At 46.2% G+C, this 24,817-nt stretch overlaps 1 protein-coding gene across 2 annotated transcripts in view; it reads right to left on the bottom strand.

The window, feature by feature from the left end:
- MED11 (mediator complex subunit 11) overlaps positions 1 to 24,817 on the bottom strand; it is a 213,460-nt gene that overhangs the window by 144,750 nt on the left and 43,893 nt on the right. Inside the window, exon 2 of one of the 2 annotated variants that reach the window (XM_069646594.1) lies at positions 2,922 to 3,380. The exons of the other annotated variant lie outside the window; for it this stretch is intronic. Within the exon in view, the coding sequence (XP_069502695.1) occupies positions 2,922 to 2,982 (61 nt within the window). The 5' untranslated portion in view covers positions 2,983 to 3,380. The remainder of the gene's footprint in view (positions 1 to 2,921; positions 3,381 to 24,817) is intronic. 2 annotated transcript variants of the gene reach the window in all.

Raw genomic sequence — 24,817 nt, 5'->3', positions numbered from 1 at the left:
TCAGTTTCTGTTGGTCGGCTGAGCAGTATGTGGTTTATTCTATTTATCTCGATGGGGCTCTCTTGGCCCTCTGACTTTCTTAGCTGTTAGGGCTGCCTCTTAGGATTCTGCCAATATCCAGTACTCAGGTTTTTAAGGCTCCCGTAACCATCTAGGATATTCTGTCCCTGCGGGTCATATGTGGTTTTACTCCACTGATTTTTCTTTCCCTTTTCATGTTTTGTTCAGCTCGCATCCCTCCACCCTGGGCAAACCTGGTACCTTCACTGTCTTTGGGTGTCTAGCGGGGTGGCGTCGTCGAGGAGGCATTGCCATTCATTGTTCTCCTCAGCGTCTCTGTTAAGCAAGCGCTCTGTTTGCTTCAGTGCTTTCTTCGGTCCCTGCACCGAGAGCGGAGAATTGGTTCCCGTCGCTCTCTGTTCTTGCTGCTTGTTCGCAGGCCCCAGAACACCACCGCTGCAGCATGGTCATGCCACCAGGTCCCACTGGGTTTCTCCTGTACCTGCCACTCCAATATTTCACTTCACGCTTCCGGAATCTCTGTTCCGTGATTTGGTCTCTCCACGCCACCACTACCTCTGCAGTGCAGTGCAGTGCAGTGCGGATCCACCCCTCCAGGACGTTGTGGCATCAGAGGACCACCTCTGCGTAAAATTTCTCACTCTCCATTCATGATTGTTTGTTTATTCTCATTGCCATGTTGCTTCTCATTAGCTGTTGTGTTTCAGGGAAGTTCAGCATTACCTTGAGGCAAAGGTATTAAAGCAATGTCAGTATGTTTTCAGTTATTATCCACTGATATAACATCAGTCTTGTCTACTCCCATATGGGCAGCCAAGTTATTTCTTATAGGGAGTTCCTGATAGGAATGGGATTCCTTGTCCCCTCGAGGAGAGTCACTCCAGTGAGGTCATGCTTTTACAAGCACCTTGGGAGGGTTTTACTTAGTGGGCTCACCTCCCTAGCCTAGTGACGAATACCCTGGATTCATCACGTTCTTGGTGTACACATTTCACATATTTTAATGTGAACATCTGTACATATTAGAATTGCATTTATTCCAGCCTACACATCTGTAATATATTACGGTATGAATGCATACACTAATTAAGCAATATGACCCGAGCGGCGGGGGCATTACCGACTCAGGTAATGCCCCGGGGCCCATAGTTATAGGCCCTGAGTCGGTAATGCCCCCGCCGCGAGGGTCATATTGCTATTAGTACCCCGGCCCACATTATGTGCGTGACCGGGGCACTAAAAGCATTTTTTCTGCCCCGAAACGCTGCAGCGTTTCGGGACAGAAAAAAAAAAAAAAACAAGAAAATGGCTGCCATGCAAAGGGAAAACTGAGTCCGTTTTCCCTTTCCATGGCGGCCATCGGGAGCGGACGCGATGGGAACACAAGTGTTCCCAGCGCGTCCGCTCCCGAAAAAGAAAAAGAAGCAGAAGGTAAGTGGAATTGGGAGGGAGGGGAAGGAAAAAAAAAATTCGTACCTGCGTCCCCGGCGGGGGACGATGGAAGCTTCCAGCCGTGTGGAGGCGCAGAGCGGGGATGGCCCAGCTCTGAGTCTCCACACTGCTGGAGGCTGCTATCATCCCCCACCGGGGGCGCAGGAGCAAGCAGGTAAGTGGGGTGGGGAGGGCAGGGAGGAGGAAGGGAAGGAAAAAAAAAAAAGTTACTCGAGTCCCCCGCGGGGGACGAAGGCAGCATCTCAGCCGTGTGGAGGCTCAGAGCGGGGATGGCCCAGCTTCGAGCCTCCTCATTGGCTGAGGGGCTGCCACGCCCCCCGCCGAGGACAAGGCAGCTGGAATCCCAGCCGAGAATCGAAGGATTCTCGGCCGGGTAAGGACCCGGTGAGAGCCAATCAGAATGTGTGTTGCATTCGGCTTCGCTCTCGCCGGGTACTAATAATAAATACAGCTCCGCTGGCGAGTTACAACTTGCAAATGGCGGTCGTATCTGAATATGTCATCACATAAAAGTGTGCAGATAAAACATTGAAGTAAGCGCGTTGATACATACATGCAGCGCACTAATGTAAAAGTTACAGGTAGTTTTAATGTCAACTCCCAGGGTTTCAAATAGATTTCCTCTTTCACTTGTACGAGTCAGACATAGGCAAATGGACACGAAGACATGGTTCAACCTTAAAAGCTTTATTAAAAGGAAAGAATGCCTCAACTATACCTCCAACTTTGACGAGTGGGTTTCCTACAACTTCCGTTCACAAAAACTCAGTCCTCTGCCCAAAACCTAATCTACCCTATCATCTGACCCTACCACTAATAGCAAAAAGAAACATGAAGTTAGACTATGAAAGTGTTACTTATCCCCTTAATTGGCTTGGTATGGTGAGGTTCCCAACACCCACCCAACTCTGTAGCTGTCTTTTTCTCTTTCCAGTCTCAACCTGTTGGTGTAGTTCAAATAGTCCTTGATTCTTTTGTTGGAAAATAGGACTCTGGATCTCTACCCAAATGTCCTTGCTAGTTCAAAGTGTTTGTTCCTATACTGGAGTACCTGGTTTTGTAAACCGGCCACTTGTTTAGTAAAGCAGGTTCTGACCTTCACGTCTATTTGTGGTTCACCCCTCCAAGTGTTTCAGACCCTACTGGGTTAATGTGTCTCTTGACTCTTTGTGGGCTTTCTGCCTCTTCCACTGGTCTCAACTGGATAAATCGCCCCTCCATGAGGTAGTTGGTTTCTCAACCCTGCATGGGCTATCCGACCTCTCAAATCTTCTGTGTCTTTTGTTGCTCTCACCCTCTCATATAGTGGCTCAGCCTGACTTGGCTATTCGGCCTCTCGGGCCATCTATACTTTGTATTACTCACACACCCTCATGAGGTATAATGCGCGTCACACCGGCTTGGGTTAATCTGCCTCTCAGGCATCCTGGACTTTATATCACTCTCACCCCATCGTGGGCTATCACGGTGCCTCAGCGACCTCCTCCCGCTCCTTTCACTCAGCGGCATACGTGGTTCTCCATGCCAGTGTTAGTTGGGGTAGGCGGCTTCTCAGTCTGCTGAGGAACTGTGGAGATGGTGTCTTCCTGCTCAGGTCTTCTGCTTCAGTTCCTCCTGTCTGAACTGACAGCATTTCAGTATTGGATTTCTGCAAACCGGGTAGCTGTGTCTGTAGCAGCTCTAGTTCCTGCTCATTTGGCGGTCCAGAGCAGCTTCGGCAGCCGCCTTCCTGGACTCCGCAGCGGGCTGCAGGCTCATTTTTCACCACACACTATGCCGCCTGCATGGTCCTGCCTCCAAGTTTGTTCCTCTCTCATGTGCTACTGCACTGCAGAGCATGCTTCCGGTTTGAGTTTCCAGGCTGGCTCTCTCCCAATCCGTATGAGCCTCCACTGGTTTATGTTCCTCTGTGGAAAAAGAGAGAAGATCCAATTGAATCCAGGCTTTGGTATGGAAGTTGACAAAGAGGGGTCACAAATCAAGCCAGTCGTTTAAAGAGCTTTGTATGTTACTACATTTTCAATCCCCATATAACCAGCAAACACTTGGGACTCTTTTTTCAACGGAAGTGCGACACACTACTTGGGGAGTCAGTGTCACCATGGTGGTTGGGGGGGGGGGCATTCACCCCCAATGAGATCCTGCTTGCCCTGTCCCCTAGGACAGGGCAAGAGGGTCAAGAGTTGCAGGCTCAGTGACCTATTTCCCCGGATTCGTCACTGCCTATAACATTAACAGTTTTAAAATAAACATCTGCATCCATATGGTCCATGTTGCTTTTCTTCACTGCTCATAATTTCTAAACGAAGAATACAAATGTAAATGTGTGTGCAGGTGCAAGTGAATCTAGGTCTCCTGGCCTAAACCCCGCCCACCTGGTGCCTTCCTGGTTGCTGCTCTTTTCCCTACTTAAGGAGCCCTCCAGCCTCTTTTCCTTTGCAGATGGGGAGCAGGTGCAAGTGGATTTAGCCCCACCCACCTTCTTAGCCCTGCCTCTTCCTTCCCGCTCTTAACTTTTAGATCAAGGGCGTCTCTCGCCCGGGCATCCGTAGTGAAGGGCAGACGAAGAAAAGGGCAATTCCTGTTTTGACCTGTTCAGACCAGGAGGGCCCAGGTCTCGACCCCCTGCTCAGACAGCAGGTAAGCACGCACCAACATGTATTCACTCCCTCTGTCCCCACAGGCCATCCCCACCCCCTCTGGCCCCCCCCCCCATGATGTTCCCTTGTGCCCCCCACCCTTCTCGCACACAGGTATTGCCTGTTTTGCTTGACTCTACTTCCCTGCTCCCCCTACCCCCTCCAGCCTACTTCTGCAGGAGTCTGTCCTTATACATTCTGGTTTTACCATCACCGTCTTGTGGCCAATGCTGGATTTGACTTTTATGGGCTTCAATGATTCACAGTGAGTCACCCTTTCTCAACTCTCATGCTGGAATTGCATCTTGTACTCATGGTGGCCCTGAATCATGCTGTTCCCATCTTCATCTTGTATCCTGGCTTGCAACATTATGTGTTACTACTGACTTCTGCAATTGTATTTGCGCTCCCCTCTTGCTTCTCCACTCTTTTTGATTGCTTACTCTCTGTTCTCTCCTCTCCCTTTCTCCTTTTCCCATCTCCTCCCCTTACTTTCTTTTATGCACTTTTATCAGAATTGTCCCTGGACCTAGTATGATAGCAACCTCATCTGTCTCCTCCCCCCTGCCCTTACTTGTTTTTTTTTTCTTCTGCACACCTCTCCCTCACCTTTAGTTCTTCTCCAGCTCCACCAGAAATGTCGTCAGGCCTAGTACGGTAGTCGCCTGTCTCTCTCCATTTCCTTCCCATTCTCCCCATCCCTTCCTTATCTATGTCTTAGCTCTTGTACATATGAAATGTCATCAGGCCGAGTACGATAGTTCATTTCACATCCTTACTGTTCATGGCCTGTAAGAAAGTCATTGGATTTCCCCTTGTTCCCTCCCTGGTCTTGAAGCACTTTGAAACACATTTTGTATAAGCGCTATATGAATAACTATCATATCATATTTAGAATATTATACTTTTGTCAGTGCTAAAAAAGGAAATAATTTTTACTTACTTGCAATTGTATCGCTAGTGCTGTAAAGTCGTCACTGCATGGGTGTGACAAATTACAGTGTTGATTGTATTTTGTATTCAATTTATAAAGCACACTACACCAAAGTGGTATATGACCTTTACAAGCAAGTTTGTGAAAAAATAAATGCCTTGGAATGTTTGTTGTTTATTGGGTAATTTTTTGTGCTGGGGGCCTGATGTTATTGTGGGCAGTGGCTAACTATCTTGTGTACATTTGTACGGACACGTTCTTTTCCAAGGTGTATATTCATGAAGGTGTTGTAGCCGTGATATAAAACATGTACTATGCATACAGTATATGAAAATATTTCAAAAAAGGTAACAGGTGCTCCTCTCCAGAAAAAACAAGGCATGATAACCTGTTATTGGTGGAGAGTTTGCAGCACCCGGTTTTTGCTCACTGTACCTTTCACATATGGGCAATATCCATTTGCATATCAGACTTTGTCCCGCCCACATGGGCAGTCCATTACCGAAATGCTATGGCAATTCCTCTCTGAACAAGATTACCAACAGCAACCCCATACACGGGTTTCAGCCTTGTTAGGCCTCATCAGTGAGGTGAAGCTGTTCCTCTCTTTGAAATAAGTACATGGAAATAAATGTTTGCGTACAAGTGTTTATCTTCACACATATCGATGTGCTGTGCAAATATCTGATGAACCTTTAAGCATGCTAGTTAAAATATGTTTTTTTGTTTTAGAGTGTTTTCTTTTATATTGTAATGTAGAGTCATACAAAATCAATTTGGATAGTTGGAGATTGATGAATATTTTGGATGGAAAACTATATAAAAAAGGAGTGATGATGTTCTAATTGTTGAATGTTGCAGTTAATTGGAAGGGCCTTTGCAGAGTAAAGAGGTTTGGTATTATGTACATCATTTTTGGTTTTGACGTTTTGTGGGGTAAGCCGCAAATATCACCAAAACATTGCTACTAGAAGAAAAGAGCTCCAAGAAGCAGTCTTCCTGGTTGGTATGACAACTGGAAATGCTGTGCCATACAATTGCTAACGCACAAAGTGTACATTTATGTAGTGCTACACAGATGTAATCCAATAGTGGGTTGTTTAACATACTTTCTCCCAATCAGGAGTACTGTCACAATTCGCTTGTGTGTGACTTTTGGCAAAGCACGGAATGATCGGATTTCCAGTCGAAACTGAGGCAGCCAGGAAGGCCTCCCTTCTTGTGTTTCAACGCGAGCAGAGACTCTGTGAGATCATCTTCCTGGCTTTGCTATTTGCCCCCGGCAGTGAAACGGCTCTGCAGATTAAGGCTGCCAGAGGAAACTGTCCCGGCTGTTCCGTTGCCACAACCTTAGGGGGCTGCCGATACAGCATGCAGACGGTGTACGCCCCCAACCTCCAGGGACGGTTCGGTGCGGCAACTGGGGAGCTACAGATCAGAAACGACGGGCGGCGAGGTATCAGAAGTGGAAACAGTGATCTTTTTTAGGACATGCTTGGCTCGCTGCCTATAGTAATGGGCCCTCCGGAGGTGGAAGGCCCAGGGGCATAAAATGGGAGGTGGGCTCTGTTGTGGGTCCCGACATGGGCAGCACCTTTTAGGTGCTGCCCCTCTTAGCATGCGGGTGTTTAGGGTGGGCCACTAGACCCCAGCAACAATAGGAACCCAGACTCCTGGGCGCCCAAACGGCAAGGAGGTGACAGGCAGGGACAGGTGACAACAGGTAGTCCCTGCCCCAGACACCTCACATCAAAGGCCCCCTTCCTATCCGGATGGACGTGGAGACAAGGGGCCTTTGATGTATCAAAGGGGAGCTGCCTTGCCCTCAGGCCAGTTTTGGCCTATATCTGCATGAAGGCTAGGCAGCCCCCAGTCATCTGTTACCTGCTCCTGCATCGACTGGAGCTGTGTGACAGAAGCGCATTTTCTACGCCGTCGGAATCAGCTGATTGCTGCTGTATTGGAAGGAAGCAGAGCTGCAGAGGCGTAAGGTGGAGATCTCAGGAACAAGCGAATGTCTTAGAAACTGACCGACAGTGAGGGAGCCGAAGGACGGGTTAAAAATAATCCAGCCTTAGCCCAGTAAGTACACCGCACACAGCTCAGAACCATCGTGGTGGAAGAAGGCTGTTAGGATCCACAGAGCGAGCAGGCAGACGCAGGACCGCTAGGGGCTGACTGGCCCAGCCGACCTGGCCTCATCGCTGCGTCCGAAGCCGTTAAGGGAGAGAGCTGCCTGCAACATTTTTCTTCACCGATCGCAAGAGCCATAAACAGCTGCAAGTGCTGTCAAACGGCAGAATCACTACAGCCCTGGTGCGACCCAGCCAAAAACAATTTCTAGTGAGCTAGTGTGGAGGACAAAGGCACATGGTGGAGAAAACCGCAAGTGCCTCCCATCGCCCATTGACAAGGCAGTTTAAAAGGGCAACTAATGACCAGTCCCTCGGGCCGCATCACAGGAGAAGCAATCTGCACAGAACAATTGCAGAGGGGAAACGTGTTTGGAAAAACACACGCTTCATTGACAGTGCCATTTCCCTCAGCGCGGGCATATTTGGGACAGGACGACACGAAGCGGAACACAAACTTTGGATGCAGGTCGGTGCACAAACTTTATTAAGAGGCAAACCATCAAGTACCTTTGCGGGCAGCCACGTAATGATTTTGCAAGAATCTTAATTAAAAAAAATAGAATCTTAAACCACTGCAAAACCGTTTGCCGCTCCCGCCCCTTTTTTCACCGAAGACGGCTGAAAGCAGAAGAACACAGAACAAACAAACGTTCCAAAAAGGAGCACAGCAAGAAAACAACACGGGGGGACATCCAGACATTACAGGGGATGTAATTTTCATCGCATACCAGATAAAACGAACAGCGGAAAGTGGGAAAGGCGGCCAGTTGCTTTCAGGGTGTCAAGACTGCACAAGACAGAAACCAAACCATTGCAGCACCCCTGGACAAGCAACAGAAGGAGAGGACAGCGGGGAAGAGGATCAAGAACCACAGGCCAAGAAGAAAAGGCGTCTTGATGTCTGCAGCATGCCAGCCACAGCAGATGTCCACCCCGGCAGCAAAAGAAAAGCAAAATCAGGTATTGTGCAAAATGACTTGGGGCCAATGTTAGAACAATTTTTAAAATGGCACAAACATTTGGGCGCTGGGCAACTGAAAAAGAGGCACAGGTAGGACTCTAGCAGCTCCAGCAGCGAGAGTGATAGCTCTGACACAGGGTCTGAATCTAAGAGCAAGGATGACCAAGGCCACCTCAAAGCATGGGTCGGGCCTAGTAGCAATAATGTGTCCCCAGGGCCTAAAATGGCCAAATATGGGAGGCGCACAGCAGGGAAACATTTGAAATGCGAATAGGAGTGTGAAGAAGACTACTGCATGGAATATTGAGCGCAAAGTTTTTTTAAAAAATTGGCTGAAACGTTTTATAGACATTTTTCTCTGTTGGAATATGAAGAAATAGGCCTCGACATTGTGAAGAACTACAAGAAAGATGAGGAGAAAGAGAGAGCAAGGAAGCCAAGATTGGAAAAGAATATACAGAATTGGGAAGCAATTCTTGCCGCAATAATTTTAGAGAAATTTCCTGAGGAAGGCACAGTGCCGATTGCCTACCATAACAGGATCCTGGAAATCCACAATACATTTGGGGGAGAATCCTGGGTGATTTATGACAGGGAATTCAGAAAAGTCATGCAAATATTCCCTGACTTAGGGTGGGAGGAAGAAGATCCCAAACTATATATGTTTTATGTCGTAAAAGAGAACTCTGCTCACAATACACAAAACAATAAAGAGCATGAGTCACAGAATAATAGAAGGGGGAATTACAGGCAGCGCAACTCGCACAGATACCAGAGAGGCAGTTCACCTCAACATAAAACAAAGCACCCCTTTCGGAGGACTGCCCCAGGGGCGCAGAGAATCGGGCACCAAGCCCAAGAGCAAGCAAGCACCCGCAACTCGGGCACCCCCAGGGGGAACACCACCTCATATTGCTGGAATTATGAAACAGGCTCTTGCAGTTGGGGAGAAAAAATGTAAGTTCTAAGTTCAGCCACCAATGTGGCACATGTGGTGAAGAACACAGCAGTGGTAAATGTACCATGAACCCTGCTGCCAGGCCAAGCCCCAAAGTCACTGAGGGAAAAAAACACTCAATACATTTAAAATGGTGGCTTCACCAGTGCATGTAGATAAAGGGGTGATAATGCTGCAAGACTACCCTGACTTAACAGCAAAAAACCTTATGGCAAGGCTTTAAAGATGGATTTCGAATCCCATGTCCTAGACATGGGTCCCAGCACATCACTTATAATTTAAAATCTGTTTCTTCTCTACCTACAATAATCAAGGAAAAAATAGAAAAAGAACTAGGCTTGGGCAGGATAGAGGGACCCTTCAACACTCCTCCCTTCTCAGAATGTGTATGCTTCCCCCCACCCTTGGACTAGTGCCCAAGAAAGAGAAGGGGGAGTTTAGAATGATCCACCACTTGTCCTACCCTTCAGGGAGCTCATTTAATTATGGCATCCCCGCCAGAGGCAGCAGTGTCCTACAGCAGCTTTCAGGATGCTGTGGACATGGTGAGATTATCAGGGCGGCATGCACTCATGGCAAAAGCGGACATCCATGCAGCATTTAGGCTGTTGCCGGTCCATGAGAGCGCATACCAGTGGCTTTGCTTTCATTTTGAAAAGAAATTCTATTTTGACAAATGCTTCCCATGGGTTGTGCCATTGCTTGTGCATACTTTGAGCAGTTAAGTTCATTTCTGCAATGGACCCTGCAAAAGGCCATGCCAGGGTTGAGAGTAGTTCACTATTTGGATGACTTCTTTACAGGACCAGAAGGGTCTCCTCTGTGTAGCTTCGCTTAAAAAGTTTAGTGAAATCATGGCAGTGCTAGCTTCTGTGTAGCTTCGCTTAAAAGGTTTAGTGAAATCATGGCAGTGCTAGGGGTCCCACTCACAGTCGAGAAAACAATAGGGCCCACCAAAACCCTCTCATCCTTAGGGGGAACTCCACCAAGGGGGAATGCCGTATAGCCAAAGATAAAGTAGATGATTTTGCAACTAGAATTATGCCACAAGGCATGGGTTTTTCCACAGGAGCCTCGGGATAAGAATGAGAGGGGCAACCAAGCAGCATCACCACATAAGGCTGGGCTAAGAGGTACAAAAAGACTTAGCTGTATGGGAAAGTTTCATTAACAACTTTAATGGAAAAGTAATATGGCGCAAACCTGTAAAGAACAGGGCCCTTTTGGTAGTGTCAACTGACGCTGCAAGGGGGGGTGGGGGGGGGGCAAAGGTTTTTGGTATATGCTTTGGCAATAAATGGTGTTCAGGCCACTGGCCTGCTCCCTACCCCCGAGCTGGCGGGAGCTATGTTGGACCAAAACATTACTTTGCTGGAAATATTCCCCATATGTATGGCACTTTACATATGAGGGCACATGCTGGTTAATACATAGCTGGTCACATTGTCAGACAACATAGCAGTGGTGCATGTGCTAAACAAAGGTGCTTCACTGAATTAAATAACCAAACTACATTGGCAGGTTGCCAAACTTGAGGGAAAGTTTGATGAAAGCTGAAACACAGTAAATACCTTAGTGGAGTTAATTAAATAACCAAAACAGATGGGCAGTTTACCAAACTTGGGGTAGGTTTGATGAAAGCTGAAGCCCAGTTATCCGTAAATAACCAAAAAGGCTAAACGCCTCACAAAGCAGAAAAATATTAAGCCAAGTAAACTGGCCAGAGTGAGGAAGCCAGTCGGTGAACATCAAATATTAGAATTATTAGCGGAATAGCATACAAAAACAAAAATCAGGTTCCGAGGAAGGGCTGGATGTATCTGACATCAACCTGGGTAAAGAGACAAGGGCGACAGATCCAAGACTGATCAGATGGGCGAAGGAAGAATTGTCAATCTCTATTGCATAGAAGAGGCAGAGTATTGCCCCATCTGTAACACCAGGGCGTTCCCTGGTAAACGTCCAAGTTTGGATGGCCAACTCTCGATACATAGAAATGGTTCCGCTCTTAGCAGATTCCTGTTAAGGTCTGTGCTTAAAAAGCCCATGGTGGCCATGGGATGGGACCCAGCAGAATGTGGGTCTCACTCTGTCAGGATAGGCGCAGCAACATCTGCATGGATGGGGGGCCTACAGGAGAAATCAAAAGGGATTGGGGGGGAGGGGGGGGGGAATCTGGGATATGCAAAAAAATATATTAGGAAAGACCTAATCTAACAATTACAGCCCCCCTGCTCATCACTCTGAACCATTGCACATGTGTGGAGACCAACAGAGCTCATGATGTCTGTAACCATCCCGCGCCAACATTGGCAACGTGCGGAGTCTTACAAGGCAATAGAAATTTCAAGGCGTACATTAACAAAGCATTGGGCAATTTCAGCATATTTTCTGGACTTAAGTTCCTAAAACACAGGATCCCAGGGCATAAAGCCCTATTCGGCAGTGACGGGGCCACCTCTCCATAGAAGGCATGGACATCCTTGCCAGGGACATTTTTTGGACATGGGCAGAGAGGGGCTGTTCTTAGCGTCCGTATTTTGGGGGGACCTGAGGGGCCGCCGGGCAGCACCCCCTCAGGGTGGCGGCAGGGATCAGCCTCGAGTGGGCCCTACATGGGAGTAGGCTCTCCGCTCACCTGATGCCCTGTTCCCCAAAATATTTGTGGTATGTTTTCCTTATGTTTTATTGTTGGTTGGTTTTCTTTGCACCATAGCTCTTGTACAATAAAGCTTGTGGACAATGTTTTTCCACCTTACCTCTTGTTTGGCCTCCTCATTATGGCACTGTCATCAGTTACACCCTGCATGGCTCTCCCCACACTAAAACACTTCTAGGCTTATAGACATGGGCCCCCCAGAGGTGAAAGGCCCAGGGGCATAAGATGGGAGGTGGGCTCTGTTGTGGGCCGGACATGGGCAGCAATGCCCCTCTTAGCATGCAGGTGTTTAGGGTGGGCCACTAGGCCCCAGCAACAATAGGGACCCAGACTCCTGAGCGCCCAAACGGCAAGGAGGTGACAACAGGTAGTCCCTGCCCCTGACACCTCACATCAAAGGCCACCCTCCCATCCGGACAGACGTGGGGACAAAGGGCCTTTGATGTATACAAAAGGGGGGCTGCCTTCGCCTCAGGCCAGTTTCGGTCTATACCTGTGTGAGGGCTAGGCAGCCCCCAGTCATCTGTTCCCTGCTCCTGCATCCACTGGAGCTGCGGGACATTAATTCAAACCACCCTCCCTCCCACTAAATAGTTATACTATTGTTTTAAATATGGTGATCCAAGAGGACAGGTACTAATTGTAAAATAGAAAATCCTTGAGATAGAACAGGCACCAATTAAAAGGACAAAGGTTCACGGGAACGCTCAAAGTAAGAAGTTATCATAGAACGCAATAAATCTAAATAAAATATCTAAATTACATGGGCAGGATGCCAAACTTGGGTAAGTTTGATGGAAGCTGAAGCCCAGGGCAAAAAACATCAAATAATCAAAAAAGCAAACGCCTCAAAGCAAAAAAATCAAGTAAATAACCAAAATCCAAGGACAGGTTGCCAAACTTAAATTAAGTTTGATGAAAGCCGAAACCCAGGAATCCATCACTGAGGAGAAAATTATTAACGCCTCACAAGGGGCCAAATCCCGAATGGATCATAGGGCAAAAGGAATGCGGACATATGCCTCAAAATGAGGAAAAAGGCGCACAGCATTGGGAAAAGGCAAAATGCCTCGCCAGGATGCATGGGAAGGGCAATCCCAAAAAACCAAAGCCCAGGAATCCATCACTGAGGAAATAATTATTAACGCCTCACAAGGGGCCAAATCCCAAATGGATTATAGGGCGAAAAGAAAGCTGACATATGCCTCAAAACGAGGGAAAAGGCGCACAGCAGTGGGGAAAGGCTGGATGGGAATGGCAATCCCAAAACAGGGCTATACTAAATAAAGACTGCATATTGCAAGAAAACTTTGGAAGACCGGAATACCATTGGCGAAGCAATGGAGACATCTTGTGTATGAAGAATGCAGTATGAATTTCAACTGTATAAGAAAGAAGATAAACCGGACACAGCTCCCACGCTGGGTCCCCAGAATGTCACAAGCTTTTTGTACGCTGGTCGGCAGGGATCAGCCTTGAGTTGGCCTACGTGGGAGTAGGGTCCCCACTCACCTGATCCCCCAGCTCCCCAAAATATTTGTGTTATGTTTTCAATTTGTTTTATTGTTGGTTGGTGATTTCTTTGCACCATAGCTCATATACAATGAAGCTTGTGGACAAAGTTTTTCCACCTTACCTCTTGTTTGGTCTCCTCATTATGGCACCATCTTTACAGTCACCTGTTACACCCTGCATGGCACCCCCCTCCCCCCCAAATACCGCCGTGTCTGTTGCTCTCTTCATGCCAATGCTGCTGCGGGCCTGGCTCGGTCAGATAATTTATGTGCCTCGCACACAATGGCTGCCATGGGCTGGCGACAGCATTCTCGCAGCTGCAACTAGAAATGGGTTTGCTTTTATGTGGCGTCAGAAACCGCGGCTTCTGAAGCTTAAATAAACTGGGGCCATTGAGCCAAAATTAATCCCCAAGGTACAAGGCGGAGCTAGTAATATTTGATTCATAGGAGAGGAAAGGGGAACTCTTACGGTAGCCAGCGCAATATTTACCGACACAAAAAACAAAAACACAGCCACCATTTATACCTAGTGCTGAACACTGAGAAAGAGGCTTACTTTTGAAAACCAGTCAGAGTTTAAAACTCTCTTCCTTTTTCGGCCGGAAATAACGGGTTTTTGTTGGCAAAGCTGCACGATTGCTAAACATATTACATAGTCTTTGTCGCAAAATCAAACTAGAAATCGATATGGAAAGATTAATTTGCATGAGTACAGAAGCTTTTCATATAAAAACAATATTCAAAGGGGGTAATCTCAGTGTACTGCATTATTACATTATGTAACCAATTTAGATTGCATTTATTAGTATTGTGGAAGGAGTGGGGGATCAATGTGCCTGAGAAAATCAACATTGGAAGGGGCTGCCGTTGTTCAGGAAGAAAGGAAACAGCCTGTCGTGGAGAAATCTTTAAAACGTCCCTGTTTGCAGAGGGTTTGTCTAATTATCACAGTTCTTCAAATGAATCGGGTAACGAAACACACACTCATACACACCTGCATTTCAAGTGCATGCTTCCTAAGTGTTTAAATGAACAGTAATGTCAACACACCCGTGACCAATTTTAAAAAGGGGGGGTCCATACCTGCCCGAGTTTCCCAAACCCTCACATTTGCGGTCTTGCTCGCATACATGATCATAAAACACACACATAACGCACTCGAATGTTACATAAGGCGTTCCTTGTCATTTATCAAATGTATTGGAAATGTATATGTAGACGTATCAATTTGATGCAAAATAGCAGTTAGGAATCGGGCGTTATGACATCTTCAAACTGGATAACGGATGTACATCGAACAGATGTTGCATAACTTAACATGTTTCGAAAATATCTAGACTGCAGCAGCATGGTCTTCAAGTACATTTTATAACTAACACTGGTTGCTATTCAAGCCAGTAAAACAGATTAGCGGGTAGAGGGCTCGCGGCTGTGATCACGGGCTCGAATCCCAGCAAGGCCAACTCAGTCTTTTATCCTTCAGAGGTCGATAGACTACCAACTTCTGTTGGAATTATACATGTATAGGTTCTATGTGCAGCGCTTTGGCAAAAGCAATATATAAATCCTTGCTGCACAGGGCCAAAACTTTTAACAATGTTAGACTTTCCCGCCTTATATAGCTTGTCTCGCCGCAAACGAAATGTAAAACTTTTTAAAAAAATGTTATTACGAGTTTTAATCACCGAAGTGATTTTTACAAGCAAGAAAATAAATCATTCCAAAATGAAGAGGTGACGTAAAGAAAAGAAGAAGAATAAGAACCATTTTGAGGCACAGTAAATCAAAATTAACAGCAGAGACAGCACCCTCTAAATTGTAAAATTTGTAAATTGAGAAGGGCTCTGAGCCTCTGGCAAGAGCACCGTTACTTTGTCCTTAAAAATTAGATCCAGAATTTTAGTAGCTGCTTTCGCCCATGAAGGTATAAGGCCCCCTATTAATGGCTCCCACCACAGCCTTCTGTCAAATAAGCTTTCTCCAAGTAGTGTAACAAGTATGGGGTTCTGTATAGATTTGTGCTGGGGCATGATAATAAGAGGTGCCGTAGCGTTTCAACAGTTTGTAACTGTTAGTCGTGGAGGCTCCTCTTATCTGCAGGATCTCATTTGTAGGCAATAAGTTCAGCCTGGCTCGGAGAAGTGTAGATCTTGTTTTCCTATTTGGATGCTTTATAAGGAATGATTGAACTGCGTTCGGTTTTCTGACCTTTGTGGGCAGGTGCTGGGTCAGTTTGTAGGTGGCTGCTTTCTCTAGCGTGTCAATCCAGTCTAATTCATCTATTGTTTTTTAGTTTTAGTTGGGTTTGAGACTAGTTCTTCAATAGAGCTGCCACAGACTTCTAGGCTTAGTTTGCATCTGTTCTCGCCAGCATTTTACATTTGGCTGAGTTCAGCTCTTCTTGGGCCAGGGAAAAAATTATTGGAGAAGATGGATCCTTAATCTTCCGATATAGCAGTATCGTAGCTCTAGCTACGATACTGCTATATCGTAGCTAGAGCTAAGTAGTAGTAGCTCTTACTACTGCCGCCAAAGATGATAGTGAAAGTTCTCGTCTAATAAACGCTATCGGTGTAGAGGTTGGAAGATTAAGAACTGATCGAAAGAAAAGACTCTCCAATCTAGGCCATAAGAGATCGGGTAGAGATGGCATGGTGTCAGCTCCATAAGTGATTGTGGGTATCACTTTCCCCCAGTAGATTTTGAGTGGTGGCATCAATGAAAAGCGACCATATTTCCTGTCGAGAATTTTGGCCTGTGAGATGAGATTTCTCATTTTTGCATATAGATGGAGTTGCATTGCTGGGTCTTTTCGCGAAGAATCAATCAGGACCCCCGAGATATTTGAAATCTAAGACCTGTTCCACTTTCTCTCCTGACAAGAACCATGTTGGGGTGCTTCTTTTCCGGCTCCTTTTTTCAAAAACCATTATCTTTGTTTTTTGTCTATTGACTTCCAGATTATTGGCTTTAGTGTACTTGGTTAAGGAAGCAAGCTGACGTTGTAGGCCGATTGGTGTCTGGTCAAATTGTACAAGATCGTCAGCATAAAGGATTCTTGGACCTTTTCGCTTTGCCAATTACTGGTGGGAAAGATCTTATCTCGGCATTTGCTTGTTTGTAGTTCCCCAAAGTACGCCCAAAAAAGAGCCGGAGCAAGAGGGCAGCCCTGTTTAACTCCTCGGGATGTTGGTATTAGGGAAGAAATGGGCAGTTAATGATATGGCAAAATAACCACATGTCATAAATTGGATTGTGAATTATTCACTCTGTACTAACAAGGGTAATTTTTTATACACCCTGGTTACAATCCAACCCACAGGTACAACTGTTTACCTGTTGGGCCTTCGTCCTTTTATCAATTGTTTTTGCACAATATCCTAAATGAAATTACAATGTACACGTTATGCTCTTTGTTTCTCTTTCATTTTTTGTTATGTTTTTTAAACTTGTGTAAGAAGCACCTTGAAATTCTTAAAGAATATGTTTTTCTGTATAATAAATTTATTTTCATGTACTCGTAGGTTTTTCCATTGGTTTTGTTGTCTCTGATTTTCTTTGAAAGCACATACCTCATATTAATATGGAGCTTTAACCTTAAATCATTGACAGAATTCAGGGCTGTCTCTGGCGTGGGTTCCTTTCTTATGTTCCTCGTTTTGAAGGTATTACGGAAGAAAGCAGCCCCCTTGAATTCAGCCGGACTTCGACACTGGTCTTAGCGTGTAGAGCTTGTAAAGGACCCAGGATCTCCAGCGGACAATTCCAATCGCTTAGTTTCTTCGAGTTTCACTCTGTTAACTAAGTGAAAGGCCTGGATAAGGTCTATGAACGCCAGGTAGAGTTTCTTGTTCCCTTCCAGGACTTTAGCATTTAATATACTTAGTAGCAGGATGTTAATGCTAGTTCCTGTTCCCTTTTTGAACCCTGATAGTAAAGGATTTTCACAAGGTGCTTTTTTCGGCCAGGGATGGAAATGTTTCAGAAGTAAACTGCCATAGACCTTCCCTATGACATCAAGTAATGCCACAGGTCGGAAATTCCTTAGGTCATCTTTCATTCCTTTTTTGAAGATCGGTATGATCACCGCTGAAGTCCAGGAGGGCGGAATCCTCTTTTGAATAGTGCATCTTTTGAAGATCAAGCTCAGTAGTTTGCCCAATCCGCTGGAGCAGATTTTAAGTTCTCATTTGACAAGCCGTCGGGCCCTGGAGCCCTATAGTTTTTCAGCTTAGTTATAGCTAGGAGTATGTCAGTTGGATCATGAAGATCGACCCAGGGGGCAGTTGTAGGTGACGGTATAAATGGCAAGGGCGACTCTGGAGATCTAAACAGAGTTGAATAAAATTGAGTCCATGTAGACTCTGCAATACTAATTGACAGGATCGATTCTGTCGCTTTACTCCGTGGGTTGATCAATTTCCAAAAGTCTCTGGAATTAATGTTAATTTGCTTCATCATAGCCTCCGAGTCCTGTTGATAAAGTGCGAGCCGGTATGATCTTAACCAAGCTTTGTAATTTCTTATCACCTCTTTTACATGAGTTCTATTTAGATCTGTGTTGTACCATATAGCTGTTCTTTTCGCTCTACGGACCGTATTGCGCTTCGCCACCAGCAAGGCGTCGAAAGCATGAGCAGGACAGGTCTCCTCTGAACTAGAATGCTTAACACCTACGTTGGTAGTTCTAAAAGGTTCCAAGAGCGGTCTATAATCCACCTCAAGGTGGTTTTCATAGTTCGAGTAGGAGTCTGTGATATTTCGGATGTTAATCCGGGCAACCCATACCCAGTTTTCTTGTATATTGGACAATGCATTCCACCAAATTACCAAGAAATGGGTGTGAGGCAAAGATGTAGTCAATGGTGGAATGAGCCAAACCAAACTTCCATGTTGGTGTCTTACAGGTTTCAGGTAACATAGTTGCTGTGTTGAATATGTACCTTGATGTCATTAGGTTAGACCACTCTTTTCCCCGTTGGAAAGCCTGGGAGGGTGTAGAATCTGCTGCCTCCGATGTATTTGTGGAGGAATTGATGTTAAGGTCCCCACAAATAATTACCTCGAAGGCTCTCGACTCTAAATGTACAGAGTCCAGCGTGGCCATTACCAGATTGAACAATGAGTCTCTTTGGAACCCCTTAGTATTCCAATAGATGGTCATGACAAGAAGATGTGTGTAAGATAAGGTTTCTGAGCCGGCCTCTCTATGAAGCCATGAGACTAGAACCGCTAGGACGAATGGGGACTTCAAGATAACCTTTTCAATTTGTAGGCCACTTCCCATCCGAACCGCGATCATCAATCCCGAAGATGTTTTGCCTTTATCGCCTGATAGTGCTGCTGAGAAAGCTATTTCGTACCCATCGAACGTTGGTTTTTCTTTCAACCACAGTTCCTGTAGACACAAAATGTTGTAGCCACCTAAATTTATATCACCTGGGGTTGTTAGGTGGAGAAACCCCCTTGTGTTCCAACAAGCTAAGGAGAGTAGATGAAAGTCCAGAGGGATAGAGGTCTGCGATGGTGGCTATTTTTGGAGGCGGGATGATAGTGCTTTCGGAAGCCACAACCATGTTTGGGTCTGTAAATCTGGTCTACGGGGGTCCACCTTCTTCTGAATGGTTAAGTCTCGTGCAGACACCGCCAGGTCCTTAATGTTTTTGACCGGGTCTTTTAGTCGATGTGTTAAGACTTCCCTTTGAGATGATGGCTGTGCTGTATCAGATCTAGAGCCTGAAGGAGATCTTGGTTGCATCGCTTCCCTTGGTGAAAATACAGCCGTTTGTGATCTGCACCTTGATTTTGGACGTCAGAACGTGGCTTGTCTTCAGAGTAAATTCTGCTTCTGTGCTCTTGCACTTGCGGCCGCTCATCCTTACAGTCTACCAGCTCTTTTCCGTCTGATTTTAGACATGCGAGTTAAAAAACTTGTTTATAGAGCACATCTGTCTCCTTTGCTAACACAGCATCCACCCCTTTAGATGTGGTGTAGAGAAAGCAAGATGCCTTCATGGGATTGTTCCACTGTCCTAAAGTCTTCAGATTTGATGACTCTTAGAGCAGAAATGCTATGCATCTGGTTCATCACTGTGCGTCTATTCAGAACTAAGTATTTTTGGTTGCCTGTGCGTTGGCGCAGTTTGAAGGTAGGATCCATCCTGTTCTTAAGACGCTCATGGTTGTGAGACTTCTCGTTTATTTTTGGAAGATCTCGATTGCGCATGATTGCCATGCTGAGGTCGCCTATGGTGGTTTTTCGAATTGGTAACAGCATGATCCATAACTTCTGTCTGTCTATGCGTGTGAACCCTTGAAATGTATTTGGTCGCTGTCCGTCGAGTTGTTGATTCTGGCGGAGATGCATGCTGTGTCGGTTCTTGGCTATGTGAATTAGACTGGGGCACTGCATTGTCTGATAGGTTTTTGAAGCGATCACTCAGCGATCGAAAACTTGAGAAATCTCGTGTGACGGTTTGTAGAGGTATCATCCTGCTGCTAGAATGGTGAGCAGCGACTTCTAACTGGCTGTCATTTGTGGGATCAAAATGTTGACTTAGATCCATCGACTCCTTATGGAAAAGAAAGTCATTTATAGTCTTGGGAGAATGTTAATTGTTATAAGGTTTCTGATGAGTTAGAGATTCCTTCAGATCCGCGCCTTAATCATCAGCCTGTAGAATTTTGTTTTGTGTCGTTCCCAGAGATAGCGATTGGGGCTTCTTTGGTCCCAGTGCCGATGAATTGTGCATAGAGGCAATTTCTAGGCACACCTGAGGGATAGTGGCCTGGATATTACTTTCCCTTTTTAGGATGCTACCATTTTCAACCAGAGGGATATTTTGCGCTGCTTTTTTCTCAGTTGTCTGCCATGCACCTCCTTTTTCTTTGGCCGGGGGCATGTCATCTAAGCACATCAAGTCGTTGTCCCTGGGTTTAGAGTTTGTTGATTGAAATTTGTTTGTTTGACAATAGGCTGACAGACTCCAAAGTGTGAGCAGAAAGAAATTTTGGCTTTGTTCCACAATGAGTCTGAAGGTTAGCCGACAAAGTGTTATCTTGTGAATCTGTTTGTGAACTTGAGTCTGTAGTTGGTCAGAGTTTTCCTGTTGTTGCTAGAGACTCCAGTGCTGTTAAATTGGCTCATGTGAGGCAAGGTACATGGATCATTTTTGCGTCGCTCCAAGGCAATGATATAGCCTCCCAAGTAGATGAGTTCAGAAGTCATCATTGCAAAAATGGGCGTGTGATCTTTGAGGCAGTCGTTAATCGCTTCATATAACTTGCAAAATGGTGCTAGCGCTATTGAGACAGAGGACATGATGGATAGAATGTCGATTTTCTTAGTTGGGTTATCTTTCGTGTTGTTGTAAAATACATCACTTAGTCTTCTCTTGAAGGTCGTGATGGTCAAGGTGGCAACCCAGGCCGAAGTTGTTGGATGTTATGTTGTGGTAAAGCAGACAAAGGAGCCGTATCCAAATGATCTTCTCAGTCTTGCTCCTTCCTTTTAGGAAGCGCTTGCATAGAACAGTGAGTAGGAGCAGGACTAATGATGGATACATCAACGCTCTTCCTGTGACCACGGGTTTGGGTCAGCTAAGGTTGTAGGGCCAGTTTAGGATTAGGGGTGTTAGTTGGTCCAAGCCCCTCTGTTCCTCGGACATAGATGATTGAGCAGGTGATGAATAACCTGGCGAACACCTACTTGACCAATTGTATTATTTATTGGATCTTGACCAGAAATGGTGAGTTTGCTAGTTGGAAATGGTGTTGAAGCAGCAACCAGGGGTTCAAGGAGTGCCTCCAGTAAGTCAGCATCAGAAATCTCATTTAGCCCATTTTGCTTTCGTTTAGCTTGTCTTTGAAAAAAAGTGTTTGAGAGAGTTCTCTAGGATCTCACTTGTAGAAGGTTTTGACAGGAGGCCTATCTTGTGAGGTTTTTTTGTGAAAGATCTTTTATTGGCAGTTGACAGGTCAGTCTTTTTAGTAGTAGGGCGAGAAGATATGCCATGCAAATGACGAGTTGGCGCTCCTCGCTTGGCTCCCTCTTTCACATTCCGGCTCGGAGTGTGGGGTGCTTCCATATCCTCCGAGTTAGGTAAAGTTGCATAAATGGTTGAATTATGGACTTGTGTTTAATTGCAATCCTTAGAAACCAATCCCGAGCTTCCTAAAACGGTATGAGCAGTGGGTGCCAGCTGTGCGGCACATAATGGTGTAGGTGGCTCATTAACCTGAGCATGTAAACGGCCCTCCTAGATCTAAAGAACCAAATGGATGACCTCAGAGATGTAGGCAAACCTGCCCTCCTTCTGCTCCTGGATCTTTCTGCTGCGTTCGATCTGGTTGACCACAACATCTTGTGTCACCACCTAGCCACCCAAGCCAACTTCTCCCCGAAAGCCTGCCAGTGGATCACCCCCTTTCTCCAAGAAAGGGCCATGAAAGTCTTTTCTGAAGCTGCCGCCGCCACCCCTAGCCTCCTCACCTGCGGTGTCCACCAGGGATCTTGTATCGCCCCAACACTCTATAACCTCTTCACAAGGCCCCTGTTTAGCATCTTGGATGCCCTTGGTATTTCTTATACCAACTATGCTGACGATACGCAGGTACTGATCCCACTCACGGGCGACTACCTAGCAGATTCCAACACCCTCACCTCTATCTACACTACCATCCAATCCTGGATGGCGGAGAATTGGCTGTGCCTCAACAGCGAAAAGACCGAACTCCTCCTCATTGGGTCACCCTTCAGTCTGGGTAACCTCGGAGATCAGTACGCCTCCTTCTCCATTGATAACATTCAAATCAAGGTCTCGAACCATGTTAAGACACTCGGAGTCTACCTTGACTCCGACTTGTCCATGGATAAACAGGTCAATGCTATCGCTGCATCCTCAGCCTACTACTCCAAAGTCCTCAACGCAGCCAGGCCCTTCTTGGCCCGTCAAAATTGCCTCACGATTGCCAGGGCAATTATCGGGTCAAGACTGTAATGCCCTCCTCGTGGGGACATCCAGCAAAAACCTGGCCAAACTGCAGCTAGCCCAGAACAATGCGCTAAGGGCAGTTACCGGTACCTCTAGAAGAAACCATATCTCCGAAATCAGAAGGCAAGCACACTGGCTCCCTGTCAAAGAGAGAATTGTTTTTAAAACTCTTGCCTTCACGAACTTGCCCCTCCTTACCTGACCAACAGAATTATTAGGCACACCGCCAAGAGACCTCTCAGGTTCCCCTATGCCAACACAATCGTCACGCCTACTACTCGGAAAGTGCGCGCTGGTGGCTCCAGCTTCCCCACCCTAGCAGCCACGCACTGGAACGCTCTGCCACCTCACCTAAGACTCATTCAATCCCACCTAGCCTTCCGTAAGGCTATCAAAACCAGACTCTTTGTTTAACCTGAACCTGTATCGTCCACTGCATATATGCCTACCAATCTGTAACTAAGAGCCCTCCTGGCACCTGTCTGTAATCCTAAGTTTTCTTATCCTCTGTAACAGCGCCTCGATGCCTTATGGGCTGCAAGCGCGCTTAACAAATGCAAATAAATAAATAAAATAATGTACAATTAGGTCTGCCGGCGCACTAATCTCATTGGCCACCAGGTGGCACTGTGGGAATGCAGCTTCCAGTGAGCTAGACCGCTGCTTCCCCAGACTAGCTGGTTTGACCGACGATGTCAGGTGCGTTAGGATCTTGGATCCGATTCTGCTCCTCTGAGACCGTGTCCAAGGTGGAGGGGCCTCTTCGGGGCTCAGATTACGGTGATGTTACTCGCCCCTCCACAACTTTGCCCGTAGGTCCATCCGCCCACACCCCCCCAACCCGTCAGCATGGGCGGCACCCCCTCCTCCGAGGGACGGCCCCTCCATACCGTTGACGAGCTGGGGAAGGGCCGCCGTGGGCCCGCTCTCTCCTAGGTCACTTGGCTCCCTTGAATCCTGGTCTGCCTCTCCAGAGACCTCCACCGGCAAAACCGCCGTCGAGCCCAAAGTGGTGGCCATGTCAGCTGACTTGGTGAGCCCAAGTGTTGTCTGGGACCAACTGGTTGGCAGTTGTTTTTGTTTTGCTTTTGTTTGTGGTTTACTTGCTTAGAGACCAGCAACCTTTTAGTAGGGAGATTTTGCAGCATACCTCCCGGTCGTTTTAAGTAACCCGAAAGGCCAACTTGGGGTACTGTAGACGTGTTTGAGGATGGTGTCGCTGTAGCAGCTTCAGTGGGGGCAATGTCTGAGCGAGAGCGTCGCAGCCTACGTGGCTCCTCATCATGGCAGGACATATTTAGTAGAGAATCCAGGGGTTCACCGCCATCCGCCCGAGCCGCCATTACACTGCCCCAGCCGCCATTACACTGCCACAGCCGCCATTACACTGCCACAGCCTACCCACTCTCACACCGCTCCGCTGCTGACTGCAGCATTTGTGGAAACAAATTTATTTTAACAATGTAAGTCTTAAACATTAGCGAACTGAACGTCTCGCTGCTGACAATTCCGATCTTACCAATGTAAATGGAAGGGGGCGTAAGGAGGAGCGTTTTAGTCAAATTGGGCAAAAATGCCACACTTTTCACTGCATGGTTTAATGTAAAAAAGAAAAAGGGGCAGACATTAATTGTGTAGGGCGGGCGTTACTGTGTTGGCTCTTTTGCCAAAGTGACCTGTTGCCTGTGGAGCCAGCACTGGCCAGCACAGCTCAATGTTAACCAGCATTTGCACTGGGGCTAACATTTGACCAGTGCAATGGATGCGCCTCCTTGTTTTATTGCACACCTCCACCCCTTATCACATCCTCCTTTCAAACTGTGCACTCTCCTCTTTGCACCAAGGTGCCTACTTTTACCAGGGCTGGACCGAGTATTTAGTAGTCAGCCGAATACTGAATAGTTTGTCAACTATTCGGCCGATGTCGAATATGAAGCTGAATAGTTGCTTTATTTAATAAATCATGTTCCAAACTTCAAAAAACACACTTATAAAAAAACAAAGCACCATTTTAAATGCATTATATACTTATTATTTCTCCTCTTCTTGGTAATTAATGTAGCATCTTTATTTAAAGTATAAAAGCCAGAAATAAAGCAGATTTAACCAAAATGAAGGGACCAAATGTACAGAAGATTGTTGCTTATTCAGTGCAAGTTAAAGTAGGAGGCTTCACAAATGCAAAAGGACTGCCTTTGTGACTCAGATGCATTGCATTCTCTACCCAGTTGCAAAGTCGATGCGGTCGAATTTCGTAACTTCTTTGCATCTCACATAGAAATGTATATGATGGTTCATGTCGGCACAAGTCAAGAGGAAATCTGAAATGCGTGAACTCCATCTCACAACTATTCACCCCACCCAAACAAATGCTGCTCACTTTTCACTTATCCTAGCCACTCCTTCTTGCCAATAAACAAACATATTCAACTTATAATTCTATGACGTACGCAATGGGGAGTGACATGACAAGAACTGAAAGTAACTATGCACATTTCTTTCAGTTTGACTTTTCCAACAGAAAAAAGTGCACATTGCATATAAACAT

Source organism: Ambystoma mexicanum, chromosome 1p, assembly GCF_040938575.1.
Source record: "Ambystoma mexicanum isolate Mex_15411 chromosome 1p, UKY_AmexF1_1, whole genome shotgun sequence".
In the NCBI taxonomy this organism is placed as follows: Eukaryota; Metazoa; Chordata; class Amphibia; order Caudata; family Ambystomatidae; genus Ambystoma; species Ambystoma mexicanum.
Note: the sequence above shows the minus strand (reverse complement) of the source record. Positions and strands in the feature narration are given on the sequence as shown.